The following is a 12910-nucleotide window of genomic DNA, read 5'->3' as shown; positions in this document are numbered from 1 at the left end:
CTGCTCCTGATGGTTTTATCATCCATGCTTTCACTGTATGACTGAAGTACCTGGAGGGGTGAATCAGCAGGCCAAGATGATTGCATCTGGTTGTATGCACGATGGTGCTGCTGACCAAGGTACCTGCACTTTATTTCTTGGGCTCTGGTTTTTTTTTACTTTTTCTGGAAGGTGACTGTTTTTGTCACATCTCAGCCAGATGAGCCAAAGAAGTGACTGATCAGCCTCCGAAGTGCAAAGGTGTCTCCTCTTTGCTGTGTGCTTGTTCCATTTGAAGCGATGATCACCAGTGGCAGTGCCATATTTTCAGCTGTGCTGTGGCATCTCTAGGTGGTGCTGCAGTCACAGTTCTTTTTATGACAGGAGCATCGTGCATTTTGCTACGTTGAGCAAAACCTATTCTTATTCTGACTGTGCAAAACGTGCGCACACATACCACAGGCTGAGAACCACGGGTCTAAAATATTATCCGTAGCCAAAACAATACTGTAGAGAGTACCGCCTGTTCCCATGTTTTGCTTCAGCCACTGGCTAATACACAGCCAACATGCATATTTAATCGGGGTTAATTGTAATTGAAGTCTTTTTACTTTATACATATACAGTATACTAACACGAGATCACAGATTGCACACTACAACAGTCTACGTTAGATTTCTGTTCCAGTCCATTTTTGCAGTCCACCTTGAACTATGGAAGAGAGTCGGAATTTTAACATTACAGTGCAATGCTATGGTACATCCTGTAAGCAAGATGGCAGTACCATATCTCTGAGTAGGCTAGAAGGCCAAGACAGGGACATTCTTACGAGCCAGTGGCACTCGTTGTTGTTAAATACTTTACCGGAGAAGATTTAGTGTGTCTATTTCTTCGTCTTTACGCATAAAACGCACTTTTTTTTAGCACTGCAAAAGGCACAAAGATTTTTTTTTTCCATTACCAAGCGAACTGGTCAGCGGAAGGAAGCAGACAGTACAGACAGGAGGCTGATTGCGTAGACCACGAATGCAGCGGAATTTCAGACTATCGAGTCTCCCCCAAACTAAGACTGTTGACCCCTCTGTTTTAGTATAGAGCGGACTCTCCGGCTACATCTTGGCTTCCGTACTACTCCCCTGTCCACTAAAAGTGAACGCACCGCACTATCACGAGAGTGCATTTGTTCCACGTGCTGTTTTTCCAGTGTCTGTTTTGGACTGACACCCCCCTGGAGTCACCTGTCTCGCTCGAGGTCCACAGTTCTTCTAGTCGAATTGAATGGCTCGACCGGCTTTCACTGATTCGGAAACCTCGGATGATGCAGTCAGAGCTACCTGCGATGACGCCTCTATCTGTAAGAGGTACGACAGTGTTAAATCACCAACAACGAAAGAACCGACTAGTTAGCTATCAGGGTGCCTGTCCTATCTGTCTGTCTAGTTAAGGCTGACACAGTGCCTGTCATGTCTATCTGTCTATTTTGCTAGCTATCATAGTGCTTCTCCTATCTGTCTGTCTGTTTGTGTTGCTAGCCGACACAGTGCCTGTCATGTCTGTCTGTCTATCTAGCTAGCTTTCATAGTGTCTGTCTGTTTGTTTGTGTAACAGCTGTCACAGTGCCTGTCATGTCTGTCTGTCTGTCTGTCTATCTAGCTAGCTATCATAGTGCCTGTCCTTGCTGTCTGTCTATCTTGCTAGGTATCATAGTGCCTGTCCTGGCTGTCTGTCTGTTTGTGTAGCTAGCTATCATAGTGCCTGTCCTGGCTGTCTGTCTATCTATCAAGCTAGCTATCATAGTGCCTGTCATGTCTGTCTGTCTGTCTGTCTATTTTGCTAGCTATCATAGTGCCTGTCCTGGCTGTCTGTCTGTTTGTGTAACTAGCTGTCACAGTGCCTGTCATGTATGTCTGTCTGTCTGTCTATTTTGCTAGCTATCATAGTGCCTGTCCTGACTGTCTGTTTGTTTGTGTAGATAGCTGTCACAGTGCCTGTCATGTCTGCCTGCCTGTCTATCTAGCTATCATAGTGTCTGTCTGTTTGTGTAGCTAAAGCTGTCACAGTGCCTGTCATGTCTGTCTGTCTGCCTATTTAGCTAGCTATCATGGTGCCTGTCTGTAAGGTACAGTATGTCTTGCTGTCTAACGTATCTATCCATTTATAAAATGAAATGCTCAAATACTCTTTCTGGAAATATGATGCTGTAAACACAAGCTCCATGATTGATTTCAATCAAAATCTGATTTAATTGTATAAACCTAAGTTATAATATCACCAAAGGTTTTCATGTCCAAATAAACCAGTTAACTACCATAAAATGTAAAGTGTACTGCTCTGTCCTGCTACTTGCACTTTATTCCTCATACAGTGAGCCTTGTCAGTCTCCACAGGATGCCCTCAGCTCTTCTCCTCAGCTCTTCGTTCGGTCCGTCCGTTCAGAGCACAAAAGCTTCTGATCTGCAAGGAGGCCTCTTGCCTTGCTCTGAACTTTGCTGGTCTAAGCGTACTGGAGGATACAGACAGTTCTGGGACTCTATTTGTTTGGTTCTGGGTCAAGTGAAGTGGACAGTTAGTTATCTGGATAGATAATGGCAGCATGTTTAATTGTGATGGCACATTTACCAGTTTGATGGACCTATTTTATTGTCTTATATAGCATTCAACCCTAATATATTTTTCTATGATTTTTTGCAATTATCAGTTAATGTCAAAGTGAATAAAATGTCTTCCACACATTTTAATGAATTTAAAAATATAAAACCAGAAAGTAATTTATTGCATAAGTAATTACCCCTATAAATACTTGGAAGAAGCTCCTTTGGCATCAATTACAGTTGTGAGTCTCTTTGCGTAAGTCTCTCTCAGCATTGCATATCTTGACATTGGAATTGTTGTCCATTTTTCTTGGAAGGCTCCTCAAGCTTCATCACATTGGAGAGAAAACACCTGTGAACATAAATTGTCAAGTTGTCCCAAAGATGCTCAGTTAGACTGAGGTCAGGGCTCTCACTGGGCCATTCCAGGACACTAGCCTTTTGGGTTTAGGTTACCCAGTGTAGAAGATACATTGTCTTCCAAGTCCCACATTTATAAGACTTTCAGGGTTTTTTTGTTGCTTGACCCAATCCATTTTGTTACAAGTTTTATGGTGACTTTCATGGTGTGTAGTCATGTTTCCATTGGCCTACACTGACAAACTAAGGAAGCTCTTAGACATAGAGGTATTTATTCTGAAAGCAGGTGAAATGCCACAGCAGCACACAAACGCTAAGCAATTAAGTATGAGAGTTGGAGAGGAGAGGTACAGTAGTTACTTCACAGGTGATTTAGGAGTGTCAGGGCAAGAGGTATGTATGCATGCAGTAAATTTTCTGTTTTTATTTACGTTGACATTATAGAGTATATTGTTTTGAGTGACAATAACAAATCTCTGTTAAATACATTCTGCTTTCATGGAGGTTTTAATACCTTTTATAACCACTTTACGTTTACCTAGATTTCATGCTGTACCTACTTGGGAAAGTGCTCTGTGGACACACTGTCTTAGTAATGTGCTATATAAATGCAAGAAATGTACAATTTTTTCCCATTCTCTTTTTCAGGTATGCTGCCAGTAAAGGTTACTGGAAAGATGCCTTTATCCAGTATTTTGTGAGACAGACAAGTGACAGGAAAGCTCCAGAAATCAACCGAGGCAAGTTCCATCTCTCTTCTTGGACATCATTTTTAAACTGAAAGATTCTGCATTAAGACTCCTAGTCACCCAACATTAATCCAGGAGATTATTTATCGTTATTTGCACCACTGTGTAATAACCTGGTATTCATATTATTTTGTGACTAGTAAGGACATATATTTTTGTTTTTACTTACAACAAACCTTTTCTTTTAAAAATTTCCTGGGTTTTAGCAGGTTTGTTGCTGCTGCTTTCACTTAAATATCTTAACTTTCTTCAGAACCAGACCCATTCTTTTCATGTCATCCATCAGTATGTCCATCCACATCATCTTTGTCTTCCACTTTATCACTAGTGTTCATCTCCATAATGTCATTCTCCACCATTTGGTCCATACGCTCAAAATACCATCTGCTTCTACTTATTACTGCTTACTGCTTGCACTTTTTTGCCTCTGGGTTTGTCCTCCTTATTTCCAGGGGAATCCTTTGCATCCACTTGATTGTTCTTATCTCAGTCTTGTGCTCGGCGTCCACTATTATTTTTCTGCCGAAACTCACTTAAATTTCTAGTATTGCCCATTCAGCTTCTGAATTGCATGTTCACAAAAACACAGACTGTTATTACCTGAATATTTCATTATTTGTTCAAATACTTTCACTGATTGATTTGTAAAATACATGAGAATGGCTGGTATTCTGCTGGTTCTGCTAAAGTCAACCTTAATTGATAGTAAACATTAATGTTAACAATTATAGAGAAAAAAAGTAAAGTTGGTAGCAATAAGTAGCTTTAAATAACCAAATATTTGTTTAATGAATGTGATCCAGAATATGAATGCGCAAGGCTTAAGAATTTTGTGTTATAAAGAAATACACAGCAGTGGTATCCCACTGCTGTTTGGGGTGGAATAAAGTGCAGGAGTGCTCACTAAATAAAGTTCCAGGGGAAAAAGTTTGGAATGATGCCACAACAGGTTCAACTGTGTGGATTTGCATACTGGACAAACACACATTCTGCTTTATATATTAGAAGTGGGAGAGTCTCAGATGTAGTGGTTAGTGCTGTGTCATCTTAGATTTATGGAGATTAGGTTTAAGTACTGGTGTGCTCACTCTCTATATGGGGTTTGCATATTTTTCCCATGTGGTTACTCCGGTTTTCTTCTCACATCCCAAAGTCTTGGAGGTTAGCTTAACTGGCAGCTCAAAGTAGATCCCATGATGTGAATGTGATTGTGTGATTGTGTGCACTGCAATGAACAGTCAAGCCATCCGGGATTAAGTTCTACCTTGTACCCAGCAGTACTGGGAATATAGTTAGGTCCATAAATATTTGGACAGAGACAACTTTTTTCTAATTTTGGTTCTGTACATTACCGCAATGAATTTTAAATGAAACAACTCAGATGCAGTTGAACTGCAGACTTTCAGCTTTAATTCAGTGGGGTGAACAAAACAATTGCATAAAAATGTGAGGCAACTAAAGCATTTTTTTAACACAATCCCTTCATTTCAGGGGCTCAAAAGTAATTGGACAATTGACTCAAAGGCTATTTCATGGGCAGGTGTGGGCAAGTCCGTCATTATGTCATTATCAATTAAGCAGATAAAAGGCCTGGAGTTGATTTGAGGTGTGGTGCTTGCATGTGGAAGATTTTGCTGTGAACAGACAACATGCGGTCAAAGGAGCTCTCCATGCAGGTGAAAGAAGCCATCCTTAAGCTGCGAAAACAGAAAAAACCCATCCAAGAAATTGCTACAATATTACGAGTGGCAAAATCTACAGTTTGGTACATCCTGAGAAAGAAAGCAAGCACTGGTGAACTCAGCAACGCAAAAAGACCTGGACGTCCACAGAAGACAACAGTGGTGGATGATCGCAGAATCATTTCCATGATGAAGAGAAACCCCCTCACAACAGCCAACCAAGTGAACAGCACTCTCCAGGGGGTAGGCGTATTAATATCCAAGTCTACCATAAAGAGAAGACTGCATGAAAGTAAATACAGAGGGTGCACTGCAAGATGCAAGCCACTCATAAGCCTCAAGAATAGAAAGGCTAGATTGGACTGTGCTAAAGAACATCTAAAAAAAGCCAGCACAGTTCTGGAAAAACATTCTTTGGACAGATGAAACCAAGATCAACCTCTACCAGAATGATGGCAAGAAAAAAGTATGGAGAAGGCGTGGAACAGCTCATTATCCAAAAGCATACCACATCATCTGTAAAACACGGTGGAGGCAGTGTGATGGCTTGGGCGTGCATGGCTGCCAGTGGCACTGGGACACTAGTGTTTATTGATGATGTGACACAGGACAGAAGCAGCCGAATGAATTCTGAGGTGTTCAGAGACGTACTGTCTGCTCAAATCCTGCTAAATGCAGTCAAATTGATTGGGCGGCGTTTCATGATACAGATGGACAATGACCCAAAACATACAGCCAAAGCAACCCATGAGTTTATTAAAGCAAAGAAGTGGAAAATTCTTGAATGGCCAAGTCAGTCACCTGATCTTAACCCAATTGAGCATGCATTTCACTTGTTGAAGACTAAACTTCAGACAGAAAAGCCCACAAACAAACAACAACTGAAAGCCGCTGCAGTAAAGGCCTGGCAGAGCATTAAAAAGGAGGAAACCCAGCATCTGGTGATGTCCATGAGTTCAAGACTTCAGGCTGTCATTGCCAGCAAAGGGTTTTCAACCAAGTATTAGAAATGAACATTTTATTTCCAGTTATTTAATTAGTCCAATTACTTTTGAGCTCCTGAAATGAAGGGATTGTGATTAAAAAAAATGCTTTAGTTGCCTCACATTTTTATGCAATCATTTTGTTCACCCCACAGAATTAAAGCTGAAAGTCTGCACTTCAACTGCATCTGAGTTGCTTCATTTAAAATTTGGGGACTCTTGATTACAAGTCAGCAAATCTTACCGCTACGCCATGGAAGCTGTTGTATTGTCCTTGAACCTTTTGTGAAAGTGTTTATTTGATACTTCAGGCTTCACACATTCTATAGTTTATGCCTACACTTTGTAACATTTATTATTAAAATATGACAAAGTTTCTGTTTTAACAATGTGTTTATACAGATTACTGTAGAAACGGAACACACATGAAATGCATGTGTTCCAAATAACAATCTATTATTTCCACTCAAAAACTCCAGCACTTCACTCCCAGATAATCAATCAAGGCATGAGCTGGGAGAACATTGTGCACGTTATGCGACAGTGGGGGGAATGGAATAGCAGGTTGCTTGCTGCTTGTCTTAATCGGCACATTTACAGGACAAAAGACGCTGACAGAGAGGTGCGAACGGATTTAAGGTGAGCCGGATTTCCGAGTTTTCTCGTAGGCTGTGGTAATTCTAGTGTTAAATACTTGCTACTTTAAGGGCCTTTTTTAATAACTAAAAGTAGAAAGCCTAACAGTACTCTAAAACCGAATTTAAAAACAATGGCTAAAAAAATTCTAGTGAATCTTGCTTATGATTTCTTTCTAAAAAAAACTGCCATGCAATAAACATTTATAAGTATGAAAAATAAAGAGATTTTGAAATTTTGTTTTACTTGTTATGGAAGAGGTTGTCAGATTGTGGGTGACACCATGATTGCAGTTCCAAGTTTGTTTCTTCACTTGTGTCTTTGTGTTGTCCAAGTATGATCGGTTAGGTTAGTTGGCCTAGTATGAATGGAAATGGCTAGTTTTACTGTTAAAATTAAACTGGCATCCCACCATTGGTTGGTTCCACACTTGCACCTCATGCACATCAGGGTGGGCTCAGGCTTCCTGAGATCCTGAATTAGAGTTTCTAATATTTATATAAATAAACTGAAAAAGATAACGTTTAGTTCTTTGTGCTTAATGTAAAAACAAAGCCATTAAAAACATATAAATTCATGAAACTTTAAGATGTTCAAGGAAGCATTAAAATGCCAAAATAACTACTGTTGTTGTCAGGACTGACTGACTGTCTGTCTGTCACCTTATAACCGCTCGTCTTTCAATGTACCAGTTTAATTGGCATTTGGTATACTAATTCTTCAATGAAATCTGTCAGGAAAGTTAAACTTTTGTTGAGGTATTTCTGTAGAGTCCACTGTAAAAAAAATTTGACATTTCTAAAACTTCCATTTGACAGTATTTGCAAACTTTCAGAACCATCGATTGTAAAACAGGGAAGCTTTCTGTGAAATTTCAGTTACAGATAAGTTGATTATTTTTTAATTTTACCTTGAGAGAAGATATTTCAGTTTGTATACTTTTCCTCTTGTACATGTTCGATACCAGCTCCTGAAGTCAGATCCCAAATGCAAGTTATTGAAACACCAGAAGAGTTGTGCAAGTGTCTGGGAACTCAATGCTCCATCCGCTGCTTGTATGTATGCGGGTAGCTATGATAGTATAGATTTTAACTCTCGATTAAGTGCTTTTTAAAAAAATGTAATGTTTAAGAAATATAGGGTCTTTACTGTCATGTATAAAGAGTACAGTGAGATTCTTACTTGCTCATGCTAAACAACATGCAACTGAATTACAGCCAGTCATGGAGCCTGCATAACCAACAACTTACATTAGTACATCAATTAATGTAATGCTTTCATATCACTTGAGTTGGAATCAGCTGTCTGTGAAAGCTACTTCAGGAGCCTTAAGCTTATTGGTGCATTATATTTTAAATGATACTAAAAACATCTATTTAATGTACCATGCATATACTTGCATTCTGTTATCATTTTTGTTCTTTAATATGACCTGTTGCTGCAAAAATACTTAATTCACAACAATGCACTACTACTGTCTTTGATTAACTAAGATTAGAAAAATTAAAAATGCTTCAACTTTCAAAATGGGCAGAGTGGTAGCTCTTTGGCTAAGGATATATGCTGGTATCTGAAATGTTGATGGTTCAGATCCCAAAAGGGATCTTATGCTGTTGGGACCTACAGCAATAACAAGGCCCTTAAACTGAAAATTGCTCTAGGGGTGCTGTACTGTACAATGGCTCACCCTGTGCTCTGACCCCCAGAGGTCATCCAAAAAGACAATTTACCTTCAGAAAAAAAGGTTAACTAGGTCACTGAAAGCACCTGACTGTTATGATACACATATGTTTTCTTACTTGTTTCATTTCTTATACTGTTTTGTTTATTTGTTTTCATATTTTGTTAATCTTCATACCAACTCTGGACATTCCTTGCTGTGGATTATGTTTACACGTGCACTGGTCTTGGCTGTCTCTTTCAGGTTACTACGCACGTGTCAAAGGTGTGAACTACCTCCTTGATGCATTTGTGCGCAGGTGTGAACAGAATTGTCAAATAATCAACCTGGGAGCCGGCCTGGACACTACTTTCTGGAGGCTGAAGGTACAAAGAAGTAATATGTTTACTTATCCTTCTGTAGGTGCTTTTATCTGGCTGTGAGTTTGACAGATGTTAAATTATAACTACAGTGTCACTTCTCCTAACCAATGATGGGAATAGGAACGTGGACCATTAATCTAACTCCAGTTTATTGCTTTTATTGTAAAAGCTTTTGCTCTATAATGAAACCTCAGGGGCTAAGTAGCTATCTTAGCGTGTCTTACATGCATAACATTTCATATGCCAATTCAGAGGCTAAATCCCATTCCAAAGCTTGTGTTTCAGAATAAAGCCACATAATCTAGGCATCTTAACTTAATGTGTGTTACATTTAATTCCAAGCCTAGCTATTAAAAATTCTTGCCAAACAAGAATATGGCCAGGTTTATACTTCATTTGACGAATGCTCCAGTGGACACTCCTGCTACGCAAGCATTGTACTGTTCATACTTGAACGCGTAGTTTTTCGGAAATCTAGAAGAATCCAACAGGTGGCAGTGCGAGATATTATCATGGTGAGAACAGGATCGGCTTCACTGTGTTGTGAATTGCATGGAACACCCATTAAAATCATGACACCTTGCCGCAATGTCTCTGAAAAGGATGTTTAATGATTAAATCCATCAATCCAGGGATGTGCCCACTCCAGCTAGTGTTGGGCACGAGGCAGAAACAATCCCTGGATGGGGCCTCAACTCATTGCAAGGTGAATACAAGCACTCACATACACTGGTGTCATTTTAGTGTCTCCAAATCTGCATATCTTTGGAAGGAAACCGGAGCACATTGAAGAAACCCATCAGGAAAACATGTAAATCAAGGCAGGGAATACCAGCGACGTGACTCCCTGCAAGACTGCAGCATTACTGCTCCGCCACCGTGCCACCCCCATGTGTGTAATTATTAACAGTATTCATTATGTAAACGAAATTAACGATTTATCTGTAAAATGTAACATACATACTTTAATGTATTTCATCATGAAAGTGATATCAAGTATAAATCTAAAGATTCTAAATGTGCAGAGAGTTGGAATATCATACATTTTGTCACGCTTGGGTCACAGAATTGCACAAAAACACAGGAGATTGTAGAGACAGGAACTTTAATCAAACACTTCAAACAAACATGTCTCTTTCAGAAGTAAAAGGAGCTCAGTATGCACTTAGTTCTCGTTTAAAAGAATAGGCAAACATCATAGGGGAGCACAATGGGAGCGGGACCCCCAACAGGAGCAGAGGATGTCTGGGAAAGGACAGAGAAACAAAGCAATCAGCCAAAAGGACAGGTACCGTTCAGGCTTTTAAGTATGCGTACCGCCGCTCGAGAAGCATATCACACGACAGAGCAGCCGCAAGTAAGGGAGCAATGTGAAGGTAGTCTATCAGCGTTTTTAAGAGGGGTTTTTTGAGGAGCGTCCATGTCTTCTAGGGGTGTGTTCAGCCCCCCTGTTCACACCCCCTCCGTCAGCTTTATTCACATTTTCGTGAATTAAGCAACACTCCAAATCAGGTTCAAACAGGCATGACAGGACATCAGCATTAATGTGCTCAGAGCCAGGTCACTGCCTGACAGTAAAACTATATGGTTGTAAGCTCAAAATCCATCTCATGAGACAAGAGTTTGTATCTTTCTGACGGTATAACCATTGAAGTGGAGCGTGATCAGTCACTAATGTGAAATTTCGACCTCATAAGTAATAATGAAGTGCTTCCATAGCCCATTTAATCGCCAAACATTATTTCTCAATAGTCAAATAATTGCATTCCCTCGGAAGTAATTTTCTTATCAAAAAAGTGATAGGGTGCTCTTCCCCATCAAAAACCTGACACAGGACGGCGCCTAAACCAAATGCACTTGCGTCCGTCTGTAGAACAAAATCCTTAGAGAAATCAGGATTCCACATAAACCAGACAAGAAGACAAAGCAGTTTTCAAATCACATTCTTCTTCACATTCTTCTGTCCATAAAACAGGGTGGTTCTTTCTGCCTCTAGTAAGATCGGAAAGAGGAGCAGCCCTATTTGCAAAGTCAGGGATGAATCTTCTATAATAACTGGCAAGCCCCAGAAAAGCTCAAACTAGTTTCTGCATTTCTAGATGAGTATAAGCAAGCATCTCTTCCAGTTTTCTAAATTGTGGCCGGAGTAAACCCCTGTCCATTGAATAACCCAGATAATGAGCCTCAGACATACCCAACTTACACTTCTTAGGGTTAGCTGTCAAGCCAGCCTGTCTCAAGCTTTCAAGGACAGCCTGAAGACGTTCTAAATGTGTTTGCCAATCATTGCTGAAAATCACGATATGCCCCGGAATATTCGGAATGAGGACGCAAGATCTGATCCATCATACGCTGGAAAGTTAGAGGTGCACCATGAAGACCAAACAGGAGTCTAGTAAATTCATAAAGTCCATCAGGAGTCGCAAATGCTGTTTTCTCACAACTGCCAGCCTCAAGAGGCACCTGCCAGTAACCTTTCATGAGATCTACCATGGAGATATAGGTCGCCTGACCCAGTTTTTCCAACAGCTCGTCAACACGGGGCATTGGATAGGCATCAAATTTAGATACCTTATTAAAGCGCCTGAAATCGATACAGAAGCGAATCAAACTGTCTTGTTTTAGGACTAATATGACCGGACTGCACCAGTCACTTTCACGAATTACACCTAATGCCAGCATCTGTTTGATTTCCTCACGCACAATATTCCGTCATGCGTCCGGGATCTGAAATGGGCGCATCTGCACTCTAACACCAGGTTCAGTAGTGATTTTATGTTCTGCAAGGTTAGTCACGCCTGGCAAGTCTGAAAAAACATCAGTGTTCCGTTCAATCAAAGTAAACAACTCTGTCTTTTGCGAGTCAGTCAGATCGTCACCAATGGCAACATCGGTCTGAGAGACACCAGCCAAGGAAGCATAAACCCCCTGCAGGTCATGCCACTCCTTCAAGAGATTAACATGTAAAATCTGGAATGGTTTGCACTGGCCCGGTATTCTAACCTTGTACACCGGCCCCATACGCTACTCAGTAATGGCAGGACCATGCCATTTCACTAGGAATTTGTGTGGGTCAGATGGAATCAGAACCAGAACACGATCACCAGGTTTGAATTCACGGAGCTTACAGCACCTATCATATAGACGTTTCTAGGTTTCCTGCTCATGTCTCTGATGCTCCACAGCAATAGAAGAAAGTTTAGAAATCCTATCTTGCAATGAAATTACCCGATCCGCAAAGCTCGGCCCGTGAGCTTTTGTCCCAATTCCTGTCCATTCTTCACGTACAACATCCAAGATGCCTCGCGGGCGCCTACCAAACAACAACTCGAAAGGACTTATGCCAGTGGACGCCTGCAGCAATTCCCGCACCGCAAACATAATAAAAGGCAGGACAGAGTCCCAAGACGTCGGATCATCATGAGCATCTCGCCTGATCATCTGTTTAAGTCTTAAGTCTTGTTAAATCGTTCAGTCAAACCATTCGTCTGTGGATGGTAAACAGTGGTACTTAATTTCCTAATAGCAAGGCTGTCACACAATTGTTTCATCACACGAGAAGTAAAAGGTGTTCCCTGATCAATTAAAATTTCTCTAGGGATGCCAATACGAGTGAAAATCTCACACAGAGCTTTGGCTACAGTGGAGGAATTGGCTTTTTTCAAAGCAGCCACTTCCGGATATCACATTGCATAGTCAACCAATACAAACATATATTGATACCCATTTTAACTCTTAGGAAGAGGACCTACAATATCTAATTCCACCCGTTGAAATGGGACTTCCAAAATAGGCATAGGAGAAAGGGGAGCCGGAGGAGGTTTATAAGCAGAAACGATCTGGCAATCGGGACAGGAAGTACAGAATCACTCAACATCTTGTTCCAT

The 12910-nt window shown here is 40.6% G+C and overlaps 1 protein-coding gene across 1 annotated transcript in view; it reads left to right on the top strand.

The window, feature by feature from the left end:
* The first annotated feature begins 798 nt into the window (after positions 1-798).
* Positions 799-12910, top strand: part of lcmt1 (leucine carboxyl methyltransferase 1) — a 28807-nt gene continuing 16695 nt past the window's right edge. The window contains exons 1-3 of the mRNA XM_051933375.1: positions 799-1340; positions 3579-3670; positions 8905-9026. Of these exons, the coding sequence (XP_051789335.1) occupies positions 1258-1340; positions 3579-3670; positions 8905-9026 (297 nt within the window). The 5' untranslated portion in view covers positions 799-1257. The remainder of the gene's footprint in view (positions 1341-3578; positions 3671-8904; positions 9027-12910) is intronic.

This window comes from Erpetoichthys calabaricus, chromosome 11, assembly GCF_900747795.2.
Source record: "Erpetoichthys calabaricus chromosome 11, fErpCal1.3, whole genome shotgun sequence".
NCBI classification, from domain to species: domain Eukaryota; kingdom Metazoa; phylum Chordata; class Cladistia; order Polypteriformes; family Polypteridae; genus Erpetoichthys; species Erpetoichthys calabaricus.
Note: the sequence above shows the minus strand (reverse complement) of the source record. Positions and strands in the feature narration are given on the sequence as shown.